This window comes from Carlito syrichta, unplaced genomic scaffold, assembly GCF_000164805.1.
Source record: "Carlito syrichta isolate Samal-C Ts95f unplaced genomic scaffold, Tarsius_syrichta-2.0.1 Scaffold287472, whole genome shotgun sequence".
In the NCBI taxonomy this organism is placed as follows: domain Eukaryota; kingdom Metazoa; phylum Chordata; class Mammalia; order Primates; family Tarsiidae; genus Carlito; species Carlito syrichta.
Genome location: NW_007231568.1, coordinates 207021 through 225793, shown reverse-complemented (window position 1 = coordinate 225793; position 18773 = coordinate 207021). Strand labels below are relative to the sequence as shown.

The 18773-nt window shown below is 40.2% G+C and overlaps 1 protein-coding gene across 1 annotated transcript in view; it reads left to right on the top strand.

The window, feature by feature from the left end:
* Positions 1 to 227: 227 nt before the first annotated feature.
* ERCC6 (ERCC excision repair 6, chromatin remodeling factor) overlaps positions 228 to 18773 on the top strand; it is an 80417-nt gene continuing 61871 nt past the window's right edge. Inside the window, exons 1-4 of the mRNA XM_008052758.2 lie at positions 228 to 662; positions 3484 to 3604; positions 6413 to 6524; positions 11410 to 12133. Of these exons, the coding sequence (XP_008050949.1) occupies positions 241 to 662; positions 3484 to 3604; positions 6413 to 6524; positions 11410 to 12133 (1379 nt within the window). The 5' untranslated portion in view covers positions 228 to 240. The remainder of the gene's footprint in view (positions 663 to 3483; positions 3605 to 6412; positions 6525 to 11409; positions 12134 to 18773) is intronic.

Sequence of the window (18773 nt, the reverse complement as noted above, 5' to 3'; positions counted from 1 at the left end):
ACATCTTTATAATAAAAAGAGAGGAAAAATAATAATATATTATCAGAATGCAAGAAGATATAGTTTGTGCCCTCTTATGACATTAATACGTTGAAATTTGAATTTATGTAATTTGGATGTTACTACTTGATCTTTTGAGAAATCAGTCTGCTTTAATTATAAAATATATAAGAAACTATATATGATCAATTCTGTATAACCAAAGGCTTATCAATTTTTTTTCTTTATAGTCTGTAAAGGATGCCAAATGAGAGAATTTCCCACTCAAGGCAAACTGAGGAACAAGACTGTTTACAAAGTCAATATGTCAGTAATAATGTAGAAATGACAATCAAGCAAGAAAATGGTGGTGATGTGGAGGTGGAGGAATGTCTCCCATCTTGTTCCCCTGCTGATGGGCCATCCACCTCTGCTGAGAGGTGTGCATCAGCAACTCCAAGGAGAGGGCCAGCCCTGCTGCACATCGACAGACATCAGATCCAGGCAGTGGAGCCCAGCGTGCAGGCCCTTGAACTGCAGGGTTTGGGTGTGGATGTCTATGACCAGGATGTGCTAGAGCAAGGTGTGCTTCAGCAAGTGGACCAAGCAATCCATGAGGCCAGCTGTGTGGCCCAGCTTGCTGATGTGGAGAAGGAGTATCGGTCAGTACTGGATGACCTCACGTAAGTTTGGCCCATCTTCTCTCTTTCAGACTTTATGCTTAAAAGTGATGGAGAAGTTCAGGTAATAGCTCTCGTAGTCCAGAAATTTAGGGGATTTGCTGAACCTCTTTTTGGAGGGCTGAGCCACTAAGGGCAGTTCTCAACCTCATGTTTTAGCCCTGTTCCTTGCCCTCCGGAGCAACATTGTACCAGTAGTTAGGGTCTCAGTCCAGTTCATAAAGGCCTATTTCAAGCATAATGTCTTGAAGGGAAGGGCTGTTCTAAGTGCCCTAAAAGTCACCAGCATTTGTACAAACTGGTCTCAGGAGAAATATCTAAAGTTCAGGTATTTCTTACTTGAGACACCAGGGACACATTCTACCCCCTCACGTTTTTCTCAGTCCTGTAGTTTCTTTCCAGCTTCTTATTCCCAAACCAAGTGTTGAATCCTTCAACAATTTTTTAGATTTGCATTTTAGAAATAGTGAGAAATAACTCTCTGGTTTTCCTTTCTTCTGTTCTACTTTTGACTCTATAAGGAAAGATGAAGTCTCATGAAGACTTCATTTGTGTTTTAGAGGAGAAATAGATGAACTCTTTGAGCATAGTACATTGGTGGGGAACAGGGAGGCTCTGGACCTGGGCTAGAGTCGGGAGTGAGGTCAGGAGAGAGGAGGGGAGGAGGGAATGTTGAGTTCACTCATTATTGTTAGTCTGTGCCCTGTTAGACTACGTTCTGGATAGTGTCAAGCAAACAAGCAAGAAGATGAGGGCTGGACTGGGTGGAGGATGGAACATTGTCAGAGGAGGTAGCTGGGGAGGTAGAGTGTGGAGCTAGTGGCCGAGACTGTTGTAGAGGTGGCTGTTGGCACTTAAAAGCTGTTGGCACTTAAAAGGCATGTTTTCTGCTCACAGTTCCCCTTTTGGCCTCCTGAGTAGCAAGTGCTCTTGAATGGTTGTAGTCTGATCCTGAGTGTTGAGGACCTCAACTCTTTTTTTTTTTTCTTTTTTGAGTTGGAGTCTCACTCAGTCGCCCAGACTGGAGTACAGTGGCCGCTCCTGGCCACCGCAGCCTCGCCCTGCTGGGCTCCGGCGATCCTTCCGCCTCAGCCTTCCAAGTAGCTGGAACTACAGGCGCGTGCTACCACACCCGGCTAATTTTTTGATTTATTGTAGAAATGAGGTCTCGCCAAGTTGCCCAGGCAGGTCTTGAACCCGCGGGCTCAGGCAATTCACTCACCTCGGCCTCCCAAAGCACGGGATTACAGGCTGAGCCACCAAGCCCGGCCGAACTCAACTTTTCTTATGATACACCTTTTATATTTGATTTTAGAAACATGTCTACTTCTTACGGAGGTGATAGGAGAGTGCTGCAGAGTCTCCAGGCAGTGTGTGATGCTAGATGGCTGGTGGTATGTGGTGCCTTAGACAGCCAATGACTTTCATTGTTTATCCTGAAATCTGCAGAGTACAAAGAGCAAATTACATAAGCGTCAGGAAGATTGAATTTATGTTTTAAAAATTGGAAGCTGCAGTTCTGTGGTGTTTACTTTAGGAGCGGTTTTATTTTATTTTATTTTTTTTAGTTGGAGTCTCACACTGTCGCCAAGGCTAGAGTGCAGTGGCATGCTTATGGCCACCATGGTCTCGACCTGCTGGGTTCAGACGATCCTTCTGCCTCAGCCTTCCAAGTAGCTGGAAAATATAGTTGTGTGCCACCACACTCAGCTGATTTTTTGATTTAATAGATGAGGTCTCTCCAAGTTGCCCAGGCTGGTCTCGAACTCGTGGTTTCGGGCAATCCTTCTACCTCAGCCTTCCAAGTAGCTGGAAATACAGGCGTGTGCCACCAGGCTCAGCTAATTTTTTGATTTAATGTATAGAGGAGGTCTCACCAAGTTGCCCAGGCTGGTCTCGAACCCTTGGGTTCAGGCAATCCTTTCACCTTGGCCTCCCAAAGTGCTGGGATTATAGGCGTGAGCGACCATGCCTGGCTTCAGTTTATTTTAAATTGATTTTTTTTTCTTTATGCCACAAATTTTAATGCAGCAGTAAATGAATCTTCCAGTTTTGTGAAAGAAAATATTGTCACAGATATATAACTTATATAAAAAATACTTAAGCATTTTTAGGACTTTCCCAAACTTAGGAAGCCTTCCATAATGGACTTTAAAAACTTGTGTATGCATTTCTTCATATAAAAGGACAACTTATTGCACATTGTTCTAGCACAGTGTTTTTGAGTAAAGTAGGTACTTTTTTTTTTTTATTTGAGTTGGAGTCTCACTCTGTCGCCCAGACTGGAGTGCAGTGGCCACTCCCGGCCATCGCAGCCTCGACCTGCTGGGTGCCAGCGATCCTGCCACCTTAGCCTTCCAAGTAGCTGGAACTATAGGCGCGCACTACCATGCCTGTCTAATTTTTTATTTATTGTAGAGATGAGGTCTCACCAAGTTGCCCAGGCGGGTCTCGAACCCACGGGCTCAGGCAATCCACTCACCTCAGCCTCCCAAGGTGTGGGATTACAGGCAAGTAGGTACTTAAAATATGCTTGTAGAATGAATGAATCTTAAAACATGCTTGTAGAATGAATGAATCTACTTGTGAGAGGTAGTGAGTTGATTTAAATCAACCAGATAAAAGAAAAACACTAGCAGTCATCTTAAATCTGTAATGATCTTTCAAGCCCTATTTGTGGCCAGTTACAATATATGCTCTGGTTTAGCTTCTTTTTTCTTTTATTAATAAGTAGTAAAAGGGATTGTTTTAAGCATTTTTCTCTTTATGTTGTGTTATAAAATATTGCCAAAGTGAAGAATAGACAATTTATCTTATTTTTCAGGTCATGTACGACATCCCTAAGGCAAATCAATAAAATTATTGAACAACTTAGCCCTCAAGCTGCCACCAACAGAGACATCAACAGGAAACTAGATTCTGTAAGACGACAGAAGTTTAATAAGGTGATTCAAGATATTGTATTAAGTATTGCATTTTTTAAAAGGTCATCATTTAGGTTCTTTTAATAACTTAGGAAATATTCTGAGTAATAATTATAAGATGTGAAGCAAATAGTTACAGCTGATAAATTTTTGGTTGCTTTTATATGTTTAATCTTTAATCTATTTTCTTATAATATCTTCGGTTTTACAGCATTTTTTTTTTTTTGAGTCAGAGTCTCACTCTGTTGCCCAGGCTGGAGTGTAGTGGCATACTCATGGCTACCGCAGCCTTGACCTGCTGGGCTCAGGCGATCCTTCTACCTCAGCCTTCTAAGTAACTGGAACTACAGGCGTGCGCTCCCATGCCCAGCTTATTTTTTTGATTTATTGTAGAGATGAGGCCTCCCCACGTTGGCCAGGCTGGTCTCGAACCCCTGAGCTCAGACAGTCCTCTCGCCTTAGCCTCCCAAAGTGCTGGGATTACAGTCTTTAGCCACCTCGCCTGGCCTGTACAGCATTTTTAAAGACACACACACATCTATCCATCCACCCATATACCCACTATCTGTACACACACAGATGCTCCTTAACTTCTGATGGGGCTATGCCTCAATAAACCCATTGTAATTGAAAATGCATTTAATGTTCCAATAAACCTGTCTTAAAGTAAAAAACTTATCAAGTCATAACATCACTAAGTCCAGAGGCTCCTCAGCTTACAATGACGTTGCATCCTGATAAACCTATTGTAAAGGTGAAAAATTGCAAGCCAAACTATTGTAATTGTGGATCATCTGTACATTTGAGGATAAATTCTTTTTTGGAGTTGCATGCCTCCTCACTCATTAGCTCTTCCATAGTCTTCCTTGCTTCACCCTTTCTTTCCCCCAGCTTGGCTTCTGTTGGGCATGCTGGCCTTTCAATCTTCTGGTCTCGTGTGAACTCAGGTGCTTAGCTCCTCCTTACTCTGTGTCTATTCTGCTTTCTGATGAGGCAGCCATTGCCCCTCATGTACTCCTGTTTGGTGTTCTGAGAGCTGGTCCTTCCTCCCCTTCTCAGGCATGATAGTTAGCACCCAGCCACACTGGGGCTGACCTAGGTTTGGAGGACTTAGGGGTAGGGGATATCTGTTACATAGGATGTGATTTTTATGAGGTTTGAAACCTTTTTTTTTTGGATTCATGTGCAGCTTTGTGAGGTTTAAAACATATTTTTAGGATTTATGTACCCACTTATAAAAATACATAGCAGTAGATAGAAATGACTAGTTTTGATCATTTGAGTTCTGCCCTCCAAAATGACTAACAGATGTCCTTGTGCTTACAGTTGATTCCTTGCATCTTTTCTGTAAGCTCTCCTGGGGGGTGTACATAGACTCAGTTCATGTGGCTCTCCTTTTCCTTTCTAATTACCTACCAGTCTGTTGTCTGCATTGTCTTCTCTCACTTACTCCCAGAATAGCATCCCAAAGGTCAGAGCGAACAGTAGGTTTAAGGCAGTTGAGGTCTTCCCAAATCAGAGAGTAGACATCTGGCCTTCTGTGAGAGCATGTGAAATTGATGTGCAGAGACCTTCTCTGACCTTTTTGGGTTTTGGTGGGCTGGGATTTCAAGGGCAGAGAGGCTAAACTTTAGGCTACTTAAGGTCCTAGTCTAACTTAATTAGGTATTCCTATCTTTCTTTAGCAACTCTTTGATGTTTAGAGATAGGCTATTCAGAGGGGAAATATCTTAAATGGGATGTTGCTGAGTGAAAGACTGAGAAAAAAATAAATTGCAAGTCATTACAGTGTGGTGTTTATGTTCAGGATGTCCCCTTTCCCCAAACTCATATTTGGAGTTGAAACATTCTTCACCTGGGAAACATAAACCTACAGGCCCAGTTAATTGAGGAAGCCCCAGGAGGGCCATATATCCAAGTTCTGGTGAGGCTGAAGAAAACAAGACAAGAAGGAGTCTGAGGTGGGGAGTATAAAGAGGCATAGCAAAATATATTTTTCTTGTTAAAATTTTTAAATTTAAAAATTTTTTTTGAGACAGGATTGTTTTGTCATCCAGACTGGGGTGCAGTAGTACAACCTTGAACTCCTGGGCTCAAGCAGGCCTCCTGCTTCAGCCTCCCAAATAGTTGGAACTATGGACATGCCTGCACACCTGGCTAAATTTTTTACTTTTTTTGTAGAAGTGGAGTCTTGCTATGTTGTCTAGGCTGATCTTGAACTCCAGGCCTCAAGTGATCCTTCTACCTCAGGCTCCCAAAGTGCTGAGATTATAGGTTTGAGTCACTATGCTTGGTAACAAAATATATTTCTCTTTTAAGGTTTTATGATTGGGTAGAATGCTATAAAGAATAGTCATAAATACGGTCTGTTGTCAAAGGGGATTGACTTTTTAACTATTTGAACCTGTGTTTTTTTATTTCTTATCCCTATGGCCTGTTGACCTCTGTGGCCCATTGGCTGCTAAGGTCAGAAATACAGAGACATTTAGCGATTTACCCAGTTTGTAATGGGGGAAACGAAGTAAAACAATTCCACTTCCCAAGTCAGCAAACGTGTGCATAAGTGCTCGGGCATGTAGATGATGGCTTAGTCGGCAGAGTGTGTGGGTCTGGAATGCCTACCTGCTGTAAATGCTCGAGGCCCCTTTGCTGCTATAACATTGGTAGTAGCTCAAATAAGGTTCTCTATAGTAATAGCAATCTATGGAATGTCTGTCTTCTTTTTACTTTACTTTTAATTAAAGCTTTAAAATTTTGTAACACAGTCTTTTGTATTTAACAATAAATCACTTCATTCCTGTTTTCTGCATTCGATATTTGCCATTCAAGGAACAGCAACTAAAAAAGATCACTGCAAAACAAAAACGTCTCCAGGCCATTCTTGGAGGAGCAGAGGTAAAAGTTGAACTAGATCATGCCAGTCTGGAGGAGGAGGATGCAGGTGAGGATGCTGTGAGCTGTTTCTCTGTGTTCTTAAATTGATGCCTGATGCCTATAGTCCATGGAGGGTGTCTCTTTAGTCTTTGCCTGGGTTTTGAGAAAAATACATTTTTTTGCCATAGTGTCAAGGAAGATTTAGGAAAATTTTGTTCTGTACATCTGCAGAGCCAAATCTCTCTGAAGAGAATGAAAATACATTTTTAACACATTTCACTGGAGGCTGCTGGTCCTCATTTATTATTACACTTAATAAATTGGAAATCTTAGACATTCTCATAGAGTTAATTTGATTAAGATAACTGACATCCTGATTGAATTACATGTTGGAAGCCCAGCATCATCAATCCACATTTGTAGAATTGCTCTCTTGTGTCCTTAAGGAGCATATTTGGCAGGCTTTCCAAGCATCAGTTCTGTTGTTTAAGAAAAGGCATCTTCATTCAGGTTATACTGTGGCCATGATTTCATTTACATTACTGTCCTAGATGATTGTCTACTGGAAAATGTTTTCGGAAAATGCATAAGCTCTGGAAATAAGTATCTTTGTAGTCATTTTGTGTGTGTGTGTGTGTGTGTGTGTGTGTGTGTGTGTGTGTGTGTAGACATTGTTGGTAGCTGCTCAGACATTTACTACTTGAAATATAGACTAAAGCTTTTTATTATTTAAACTTTCCAAGCAAACATTTTCTACTAACTCCAGAAGTTTATTCAATAAGACAAGAGAATTGTTATGCAGAATTGAAGCAAAAGAAAACATATTAATATGTGGTTTTAAAATTCAGTCTCTCAGAATTCAGTAGGCCTACAACCTGTGCTTTCTGTTGCGGTGGTACCATGTTTCTCATTGTTTCTGTCTGACTGTCTCAAACCTGCTGCTGTCTCTTACCTCTTACTGCTACTTTGGTACAATTTTGCTCAGGATTTCTGTTTACCTCCTGAATCCAAAAGCCCCTTTCATTCTTGTCTTACTCTAGCAGCTGACATTTCCTTTGCCTTCTGGGGTCCCCATCTACAGACTTTCCTTTTGGCTTTCTTACTACTTCTGTTTAGTTATTTCTAGCCTCATCCTAAATGCTGATTGTTTCTGAGGATTTCTCCTAAGCCCTCTTCTTATTCTACTACCTCTCCTTAAATAATCTCAACCACTCGCAATGACTTTTGCAGCCACTTAGGTTCTAGTGTCTTACAAATCTTCGGACCTCTGGCCTTGCCCTTTTTTGAGTTCCAGCTTCCTACTATATCTCTCCCTCTGGGCATCAGCCAGCACTTGAGACTCCTGGTCTCTTATTGCCCTCTTTCCTTCATGCTGTTTGGGGAGGCAGTAGAGCGAAGTGTCCAAGAGCCCAGGCCTTGTGACCCCAGTTCTACCTTGTCTAGAGACGACCCTTGGCTATACTCCTTACCTTTTAAAGTCTCTTTGAACCCAAGCAGTAGGCAGAAGTGTGATAGCCCTCTACTTCTGCTCACAAAGGATCATTTGACCTCAGGAGTTCGAAGCTGCAGTGAGCTATGATGTTGTGATTGTACCACTGCATTCTAGCCTGGGTGACAGAGCGAGACTGTCTCCAAACAATCAATCAATAAACAAACAAAACTCCCTAAATTCCTGAAACTTTGGCTTTGCCACTAATGATCTGGGAGGAGATGAGTGCCCTCACTTTCATCTTTTCTATTACACATTGTACTGGACAGTATAGTAACAGAAGAAAGAAGTAAAACACATAAGAATTGAAAAAAAAATAAAACCATCATTGTTTACAGAATATGTAATTGTTTATATAGAAAATCCAAAAGAATCAATGGACCATTGGAACTATTACATGAACTTAGCAATATCATTGAATATAAGGTCAATCAATACATAAAAATCAGTCATATTTCTATGCTAGGAAAATTAATAAAGAACTCAATTACAATAAAAAATAAATACCTGGAAGTAAATCTTAGCAAAAAATGTTTTCTGCGATATTTTCTACATTAAAAACTACAAAATGCTATTGAAAAATTAAGACCCATGTAAATGTGAGATAGATACCTTATTGTAAATATGTCAGTTCTTATCCAGCTATTGTTTCAATGTAACCAAATATAAATTTTAGGGTTTTTTGAGGGGAATGGTGCAGGGTAGAAAGTATAGAGTAATGGTGTGGGAGCATTAACAAACTGATTCTAAAATTTGTATAAAGATGCATTGGGCCAAGAGTAGCCAAGACAATCTTGAAGAAGAACAAAATACCAAGACCTATTGTAAGCTATAGTAATTATGATAGTGTAGTATTGGCACAAAGTTAAACTGGTAGAGCAATAGGACAGAATAAAGGGTTCAACAAACAGACCCACTTATACACGTATATCACTTAATTTATGACAAAGGTGATAGGCAGAGCTGTGGAAAAGAATGATTTTTTCAATAAATGGTGCTGTGTTAATCCATATGACAATGAAATTAAGGCCAGGGGCTTTGGCTCATGCCTGTAATCCCAGCACTTAGGAAGGCTGAGAAAAGAGAATTGCTTGAACTCAGGAGTCTGAGATCAGGCTAGGCAACATAGTGAGACTTCATTTCTTCAAAACAATTAAAATTAGCTGGGTGTGGTGGTATATGCCTGTAGTTCCAGCTACTCTGGAGGCCTCAGGAAACTGAGGCAGAAGGATCACCTGATCCCATGAGTTCAAGACTGTGGTGAGCTTGATTGTGCCCCTGCATTCTAGCTTGGGTGACAGAGTGAGACTCTGACTCAGAAAAATAAAAAAATGAAATTAATCTTGACCCATTACACTATATACAAAAATAAAATCCAAACAGTTTATAGACTTAATTGTGAATGGTAAAACAAACCTTTTAAAACAACATAGGAAAAACATTTTCATGATCTTGGGGTAGGCAAGGACTTACACAGGACACATGCTCACTGTAAAGGAAAAGATTTGTTAAATGGATTGTGTTAAAACTAAGAACTCCTATTTGCCAAAAAGATAGCATTTAGAGAGTTTTTGAAAAGACAAGCTGTAGAGTGGAAGAAGATATTTGCAATAATTGTGTGAATCAGTTGTTGAATCCAGAATGTACAAAGAACTCCAAGAAATCATTTTTTTAAATGGCAAAGAAAAATGGGCAAAAGACTTGAACATTTTCTACACAAAAGAGGCTGTCCAAAAGAGCAATCTATAAAAGGTGCCCTATTTCTTTAGTTGTCAGGGAAGTGCAAATCACAGCTACAATATGGTACCACTGCATGCTTACTAGCATAACTGATATGGAGTTGCAAGAATATGTACCAGTTGGAGCTCTCAGACATGGCTGGTGGGACTTTGGAAAGGTCCACTTTGGAAAGCTGTTTGACAGTGCAAGCAAAAGCTTAATATATCCACAGCATTCTATATTACCAAAGGATGTGTTCCAGAATATACATAGCAACATTAGTCCTAGAAACCTAAACTTAGAAGCCACCCAAATCTCCATCAACAGTATAACAGAAAAATTGTAGTATTGTCATATAATAGAATACTACTAACAGTGTGAAAATTGACAAACTGAACTACATTCAACAATAAGTGGTCAAATCACAAGAATAATGTGGAGCAAAAGAAGGCAGACATAAGAGCATAAACATTTCCATTTATATAAGAGTTCACAACTAGGCACAACTTGTCTAAAGGAGTCAGGACTGCCTTTATCTTGGGGATAGTAAAGACTGGGAGGTGGTCTGAAGGGCATATCTGGGAGTATTAGTAATTCCTGTCACTTGACCTGGGTGTGTCTATTGATCTGTACTTCCAGGAAGAACCCTTCATGTAGGGCAGGACAACTGTGCTTTCTTGGCCGGCACTTTTGTGGTCTGTGAGGTCAGCAGCTGTGGGTGTATGTTTTTTTCAGAATATTCATTGAGCTGAATACTTATGATTTGTGTACTTTCTGATGTAAATTTTATTTCAGTACAACTTTAATGAAAAACTGGATGTGCTATCACTTGGTAGCCATTAGTCACATGTGGCTATTGATCACTTGCATTCTAGATTGCATTTAGATTTTAGAATATGAATTCCTTTCTGTGAAGCTTTGGGTCTTTTGGTATTTTGGCTATATGGTAAAGTAATTTTGCTTGAGATTAATTTCAACTAACGAAAGAAAGATGATTTGTGGGTCACTTTACACTTATGGCATAACTTCCAGTTTTAGTTTATGTCTTCAAGTTAGTTAACTTTACATAGATAATATAGTACTCTCCAATAGACCTTTTTGTAATAATGAAAATGTTCTCTGTGTTGTCATTTTGGCAGCCATTAGTCACATGTAGCTATTGAGCACTTGAAATATGGCAAATACAACTGTGGAACTGAATTTTTAACTTAATTTAAGTTTAAATAGCTACAAGTATCTTTAACCATTGTGCTGGGCAGTGTAGAGCTAACATTTATGTTTTTCCTATTTGGGTACATGGTGATGACCCTGGGATGTCTATTTTCAATCTCTTGAATTTAAGTCCATCTGGTTGTTGGTGTTAGCAGTGACATAGAAACTTGGAGAGATTACTTCCTCATGGGCTACTCCTCAGTTGATAAGGAAGCATAGCTAAGTTTATCTGTTTATAACTAATTTACATAGTAATATGTCTATCTTTGGATTAGCATAGAGTATATTTATAGTATGATATTTGGCAAAAATTACTGGTAAGTCACCTTTTTGAACAGGAATATATTAAATGTAGCATGATACTATAATGTATTTTACACTATCCTTCATGTATAATATGCTTTAGTATACTGGCAATGTGTCTTTTATGAGTTATCTGTAGGTGCCTACTACTTAGTGGAAGAATATTTATTTCTGCTGTACTCTTGGGAGGTTTATGCTAGTGTCAAATGCATTGTCATTGCTCTTTCAGAGCCTGGGCCATCCTGTCTCGGCAGCATGCTCATGCCTGTCCAGGAGGCTGCCTGGGAGGAGCTCATCCGCACTGGCCAGATGACACCTTTTGGTACCCAGATCCCTCAAAAACAGGAGAAAAAGCCTAGAAAAATAATGCTTAATGAAGCATCAGACTTTGAAAAGTATTTGGCAGATCAAGCAAAACTGTCTTTTGAAAGAAAGAAGCAAGCTTATACTAAAAGAGCTGCTAGAAAAGCTCCAGCCACTGTCACTTCTGAGTTGACCCCAACACAAAATAAAAACAAACCAAACAAGAAAACCAAAGTTCTCTCAAAAACAGATAAACGCTTGAAAAAGCACATCAAGAAACTCCAGAAGAAGGCTCTGCAGTTTCAGGGGAAAGTGGGATTGCCAAAGGCAAAGAAACCATGGGAGTCAGATATGAGGCCAAATGCAGAGGGAGACTCTGGGAGTGAAGAGTCGGAATACTTCCCGTCGGGGGAGGATGAGGAGGACGATGTGGAGGGGACGAGGGCAGACCTATCTGGAGATGGCACCAGCTGTGAACTGAGGCCTGTGCGCAAGAGCTGCAAACGGCAGAAGAAAGTCCTGGTACAGGAGATTGATGATGACTTTTTCTCAAGTTCCGGAGAAGAAGCTGAAGCCACAGGAGGAGGAGGTCAAAAAGTAGCGAGATGCCGAGATGATGGAGATGAAGATTATTATAAGCAGCGGTTAAGGTCAGTCTGCAGGGATTGTAAGCAAATGGTACTACTTGATTTTAGGCAGCAGTTTTATTAATATGTAAGCATTTTAGATCCAGCTCAACATACTAGATCCTGTTTATGCAGAGGTTGGACTTCCTGAAGACTTAACTTACAAAACCATTGGGGCCTCTGAGTCCTTAATGGAGCTGGCCCCAAATGCTTGTACTTTAGGTCTTTATTTGGATTTGGAACCAAGTCAAAGACGGAAAGCTTAAGGAAAGGTAGGGAAAAGAGGCATACAGAGGACTGAGCATGAACTGTGTGAACTTTACACTGAGAGTAGTCACCCATAATATGTATCAGGAAAAAGAAAAGGGAGAGTTCTGTCATGAATACTGGGTGGGGATTTTTTATTTTGTTTTTCCTTTTGAAGCAGAGTAGTAATTTTAGAGAACTTTCCTTTAAAAAAAAAAAGCTACTACTGAAATTTGGGATTTGAATTCTTCTTTGTCTTGAGGAAATAGTCACCTTCATAATTATAAACCACTGTCGTGCCAAAATTGTATTTTGTAGGCACTGCATAACTATCTTCACTGCCATTTTTTATGGTAGAGACTGACTTTGGCTTTTATCTCCATGACTTTGCCAGTATATGATGGAAGTGGGATAAAAGAGAAGGTGAACATGTGAAACATGAAGTCAGAATTGCATGTCACCACACTTTTTCTAATATCCAGGATAAACAATCTGTGCATTGCGGGCCTCCCTGTGGGGTCCCACTGAGCACTGTACTACAGCTGCACCTCAGGTCTTGTGAGTCAGCTTGCTAGGAGCTCTAAGAAGTCAAAGGGAATAAGAAATCTCCTTACTTTTTAAACATTTAATAGTTGAGTGACCTTCTTCCCAGTCTGCAACAGTTTTTTCTTATTTCTCAAGGTGGGGAAACCTAGTTTCTTGTATTTACTGTAGCTTTCCACTGGCCTTCATGAGTGAAACTTGACCTGATATTTTTTCTTCTGTTACTTAGAACTTCTCATGACCCCTGTCAGTGAGCCACACACATTCCATAACCTTTTCAAAATAGATGCAGCAGAATTCTTTACAAAAATAATTTGAGGACCTGTGACTTAAATCCAGTTCTTTAGAGGTGTTACACTCACATTCTAGTAGTACCTTATGTGCAAACTTATAGTTGAGGACTGGCTTATAGTTGTCATTTTTCACCACAGCACTAGTTTCTATGCATACTTAATACCTGTAAAGTTGTTGAGGAATATTGCCCAATACTTTGAACAGTGAGCAGTGTCAGACTTTTTCTTAACAACTGTAAAGAATTAATAAAAGTGTTAATGTCAACATATTGATTATAAATAGAGCAGTATATTCTTCCCATTAGGTTGGGTCAATATTAAATATATTTTAGATATATCAGTATTTTGATCAAGAGCAATTTATTTTGATTGAATTTTAAATATGGGTTTAGTTTAATTTCATGGCAATAAGTTTTTCTTAATAATATTAAGATTGTAAGACAATTTATTATTTCCAAAGTCATATCATAAGCCAATATTTTGCTAAAGTTACAATAAAATCTCAAATGAATTTCAGAAATACCAATAACTCTTAATTGCCACCAAAATACGATAGCTCTTAAAATTTTATAGCTGCAGTTATTAAGGCTGTTAAGCTGCAGACATCCACATTGAAATGTTTATAATACATCTCCTTTGGTGCACTTTGGATTGGGGGATGTTAAAAAAAAAGTGCTCAGGATTGAGAAGCATATTAAGAAGATGTTAGAACTACCAGTCACTATATTTTGTTACTTGTTGCTGGTTTTTGTAGACAGATTGAAATGTTAATGGTATTCCCTTGAGGAGGAAAAAAACCCTTTAGGATTACTTATCTTAGCAAGGTTTGACGATGGATGATGACAATAAAGTCATATAGATTATAGAGCAGAAAATGAGTTTTTCTTAGTGGTTAGATTTTAGGAACAGTACCCAGAATAGGCACCTTTTATGGAATGTAACACTTTTTACTGAGGTTAACTCTTGTTAATGATAATGCTCTTTTAAACTCTTAGAAGTGAGAATAGGTAACTCCTAGACATCCCATCCCCTTTATTCTTTCAGTTGAGGGAGTTATAGGCCTTGCATTGACTCTAGGTTTGTCCTAACTAGGTGTCTCTGTTTTAACTGATGCTTACTGGGAATTTCATGTCAAGCTTTTTCTACATCATAACTTTTTCTGGAACCTGAGCAGTAGCGCTCAGGATCCTGTTTTCTTTGATTTGGCCCAAAACCTCTCAGCTCAGTCTCTGTAGTTGTAATTAAAAAAAAAAATCCGTGTCTTTTCCCTTCCCATGTTTCTCCTGAGAACTACACTGCATATGGGGGCCAGCGCCTCAGTGGTGTTCCCCAGGTTTTCACACCCTTTCATGACATGCAGGATGGATGAGTTACTGTTTAGAAGTAAGCGTTCTGTCAATTCTTATTCATGTCAGTGGTATGCAGGTCTTATGAAACATATATTATTTTTTCATTTTAATTTTGTGCTGGCAGAGTTTCCATTAGGGCATGGTTCTTGGTTTGGCGCTTTCTTGTCCTTTTTTTTTGAGTTGGAGTCTCATTCTGTTGCCCAGGCTGGAATGCAGTGGCATGTTCATGGCTACTGCAGCCTTGACCTACTGGACTCAGGTGATCCTTCCACCTCAGCATTCCACGTGCTGAGACTATAGGCATGTGCCTTCACACCCAGCTAGTTTTTTGATTTATTGTAGAGATGAGGTTTTGCCAAGTTGCCCAGTCTGGTCTTGAACTCAGGCAATTCACCCTCTTTGGCCTCCCAAAGTGCTGGGATTATAGGCATGCACCACTGCACCCGGCTGGAGTTTCCTAAAATATACTGCTGCTTTAGAAATCATGGGCCTGAGAGCTCCAGGAACCAAATAAAGGCAATAGAAATAATGTACCTATAGTGTTTGAATGATGTCTGTTCCTGGTGAGCACCTGCATGCCACTTACCTAGTCAAGGCTGTCCAGCCATAACAGCCTAGAGTGACCCCGAAGACCAACCATTTCATGTGCATCTTTCCCTTTCAGGATGGTAAAGATCAGGGTGCTTGTCCTCCCAGTTCTTGTGATCTCATTGTTGTTGATTCACTTCTCAGTTTACATATGTGAGGTCAACTCTCATTGCTTCTTCTTTGCTTCCATGACAGGAATGCATGTCTACATTGCAGGACTAGCCTCAAAAGTCTTTGGCAAAGAATCTGCAGTCTGCTAGTGGACATAGGCACAAATAAGACCTATCCAACTATAAAGGGAATAATGAATTCAGACTGAGGTACTGGGGGAGACTTTATGGAGGAGATTCATCCAGTGCAGAACCCTGTCTATTGGGTAGTCAGATCTGTTGATAGGGATGCAGGTTAGAAACTTTGCATATTTGTCCCAAAATTCCAGGTACACCATTGAGCGGGAAACAACTTGCTTTCTTTGTAGGTACATTAATATCCTCAGGGGTCTCATTTGGACTAACCTGGAGATTGATATAATAGCCATGGTGTTCAGAGAGGCCCGGTTTCTAAGCTGTCCATGTCAAGTCAGGGAGGGCACGTGGACTTCACCTAACTGGCCAACTCTGGTCTTTGGGAAGTGGTAGTCTGTTCAGGGAAGATTGAGGCCCTGTTTGGGTTGGCTGGGAAAGAACGTCACAGTCCCTTAATGATGTCTCTCATGTGCATGGGAAGGGGGGCAGGGAATCAATAGTATTTGTGCCAGCTATTTGCCAACCTTGAGACAGTAAGACAAAAAATATCATAGACTCTTGCCTCTTTCCTCAGCAGTGGTCAGCATGTCTTGGTCAAACTGTGGGGCATAGATCAGATTGCATCCTCAGTGAGAGGATGCTCTTCCAACAGAGTTTTGTCTCTCCTCACTGGCAGGACTAGGGCTAGCATTTATCATTTGACTTAAAAAAATTCTTTATTTTTGTTTTCATTTGCCAGTGGTTATTATTTAAGTTGCTACCCTCACTGCCTCTACTTCCTTGGCAATGAGCTTAGACTAAAGCAAAGTTTCGCAGTCCACAGACTGTGCAGAGTCACTGGAAGCCCCAGTACTGGGGATGCTGATTTGGGAAGTCTAACCTGGGTTCACTGGGCAGTACTTTTAAAAACCTTTTCCAGGTAATTCTGATGCACTGTCAGAAACTATCAGAGGTATATAAGTAGTTCTTATATACTTTTCCCTTCTGAGGATGTAGCTTTTGACTGATTCAATTTGTATATCAGTTTTTCTAAAGTCCTCTTTTATGTACCCTGCACAATTGTATTTATTACAGGAGAGACCCTCAACTAAGTGAACCTCAACTAAATGCTATATATCATAGATAATCTGGTTTTTATCAGGACCTGTGCATCAGAATCACCTGGGGAACATCTTCAGAATGCAGATGCCTGGGATCAGCCAGGAGGGGAGGAGCTGGGCACTGCACTTGTTCTCCCAGTGATTCTGTGTACACCCATGCTCCCACTTTTGAGTCGAGGTTGGTGGCATTCTTCCTGGCCATAGGCCTTATTTAGAAATAACTATGTCCCTGTTTAGGAGACTTGTAGAAATTAGAAATCATTGTTGGTAAGGATGCTGTGGTTTGAGAATGTAAGCTTTTTTCTCTATTTAGCCCAAAGTCAGCAAATAATTGCCTCTGAGATAAATTCTCAACCCACTTCCACCCCAGATCCGTAAAACACAGTAGAGAGTTCAGAAACAGACTCTTCAGTAGGCAGTGCCTGAGTCTCCTCAGATGACCTGGTACTTTGGGCCAAGCTGCTGAGCTCACAGCCTGAAATGGATTTAGGTTGGTATTTCGAATGGTTTGAAGGCTCCCTCCATCATTTAGCACTTCTGGTGATTCCCTGGATTGTGAAAAAATGGTAACAATATTAAGATGAAAAAAAGATCTCTATTTTTATGTTTTTATTTTTTTATATGTCATTCTAGTCTTTGATTCTATGCATCTATACCTTTATATTGTTATTATCATGGCCCTTCCAAGTTAGTCAATTTACCCATGGTCTCAATGTTAAGTAGAGATGAGATTTGAAGTTGGGCAGGGCTATGTACATATTTCCTTCCCTTAGTGGTATTTGTTGGAAGGTGCAATATCTAGGCATGACCACAGGATGGTGCCAAGAATCAACACATAGTTGCCTTCACCTCCATGGACTGGAAAGCAAACCAAAAATCCTAAGCCTGAATCTGGGAGGTGGACAAGGATTGGGAGAGATGGCTTGGGAGTCTAGAAGACCTGACGAGAATGGTGTGCATGGAAATAGAATTTACTTCATGGTCTGGTGTAACCTGAATCTGTAATCTTGATGCCTGCTGATGTAACTGGTTTTTAATACATTTTTTATCCTAACAGTTTTTCTTGTGCCCCATTTTTTACTTTTACATGAATCACTTTGAATTTAAAAGGACTGGTAAATATTCCACTCATTGTCTAAATCTTACAAAATGTCTTCTAATAGGCTTAATCATCTGGGAATATAATATTCTTCACTGTCCTTTCCCTTAATTTCTGGGCTTCTGTTACCAGAGACCAATTGGGTCCTGGTTTGAAGGGTTGGGTTCTACACATACATGTTCTCAGTAGAGGCAGGCTATCAGCATTTTCAGATACTGAGAGGGATTAAGCCAAGGATAAATGCTCAAGAGAATCTTGTGAATTTGGAACGTTGAAGGCTTCCATGGACTGAGCAGGGGTCGGGGAAAGTGCACAAGATCAACAACGATAGCTAATATGTCTGAATGTTTACCACTTGGTGGTTATATGGTTCAATTGGTTTAATCCTCACAAGCCCCTAGGAGATAGGACCTTGAACCCAGAGTCAAGGTCATTTGCCCAAGGTACTAGTCAGTGAGGGACCTGGAGAAGGACGAAGGGTCTGAAGGTGGTTTGGGGCAGGTGGGAATGATGGAGCAACTTGGTTTGCTGCATTGGACTCAGATGAGCATTGTCTCAGTGACTTTCTCTTCTCACTTGATAAGGACCAACTCTACGCCATCTGGGGGGAGTTCCATTCCTAGCCTGAAACGCTGCTAAAGGCCATGTTCTCAGAACCACTGGTCTCGCAGCCTCTCTGGCTCTATCTTATTGTCCTCAGCGAACCTCTTTTCCTTCTGCCTAGAGCATGTTTGCATTGGGATGGTTTCCAGCTGCCCATCAGTTTGAGCCTGGTGTAGACTGCGTGAGAATTTAGCAGTTTTAGTCGTGGTTCTGCAGTGGCCAACTCATTGTGAAGCTTGCTTTGCTTGTACTTTTTTAAAACCCAAATTAAAAAAAAAATACCTGACAATTTGAATCTAGTAAAAGTTTAATCAAGATTTGATGTAGAAGCCTAAATATAATAATTTGAAGAGTATTGTATCACTTCTTTCTGGCAGTTCATTTCTTTCTCAAGAAATAAGCCCATGTTGTTGTTATTCCTCTTTTTTCTTCTAGGAATCTATATTTTAAGTTGAAAGAAAAATTTCATCCCTTAAGGATGTTTTCTTAGAGAGCACATAGGCTTCTTTTAAGTGATAAAGCTGAGACACAAATGAAGACTAATTCTGCTTCCTCTTCTGCACACACCTTTCATTCTCAGCTCTGTGCATAATTGTCT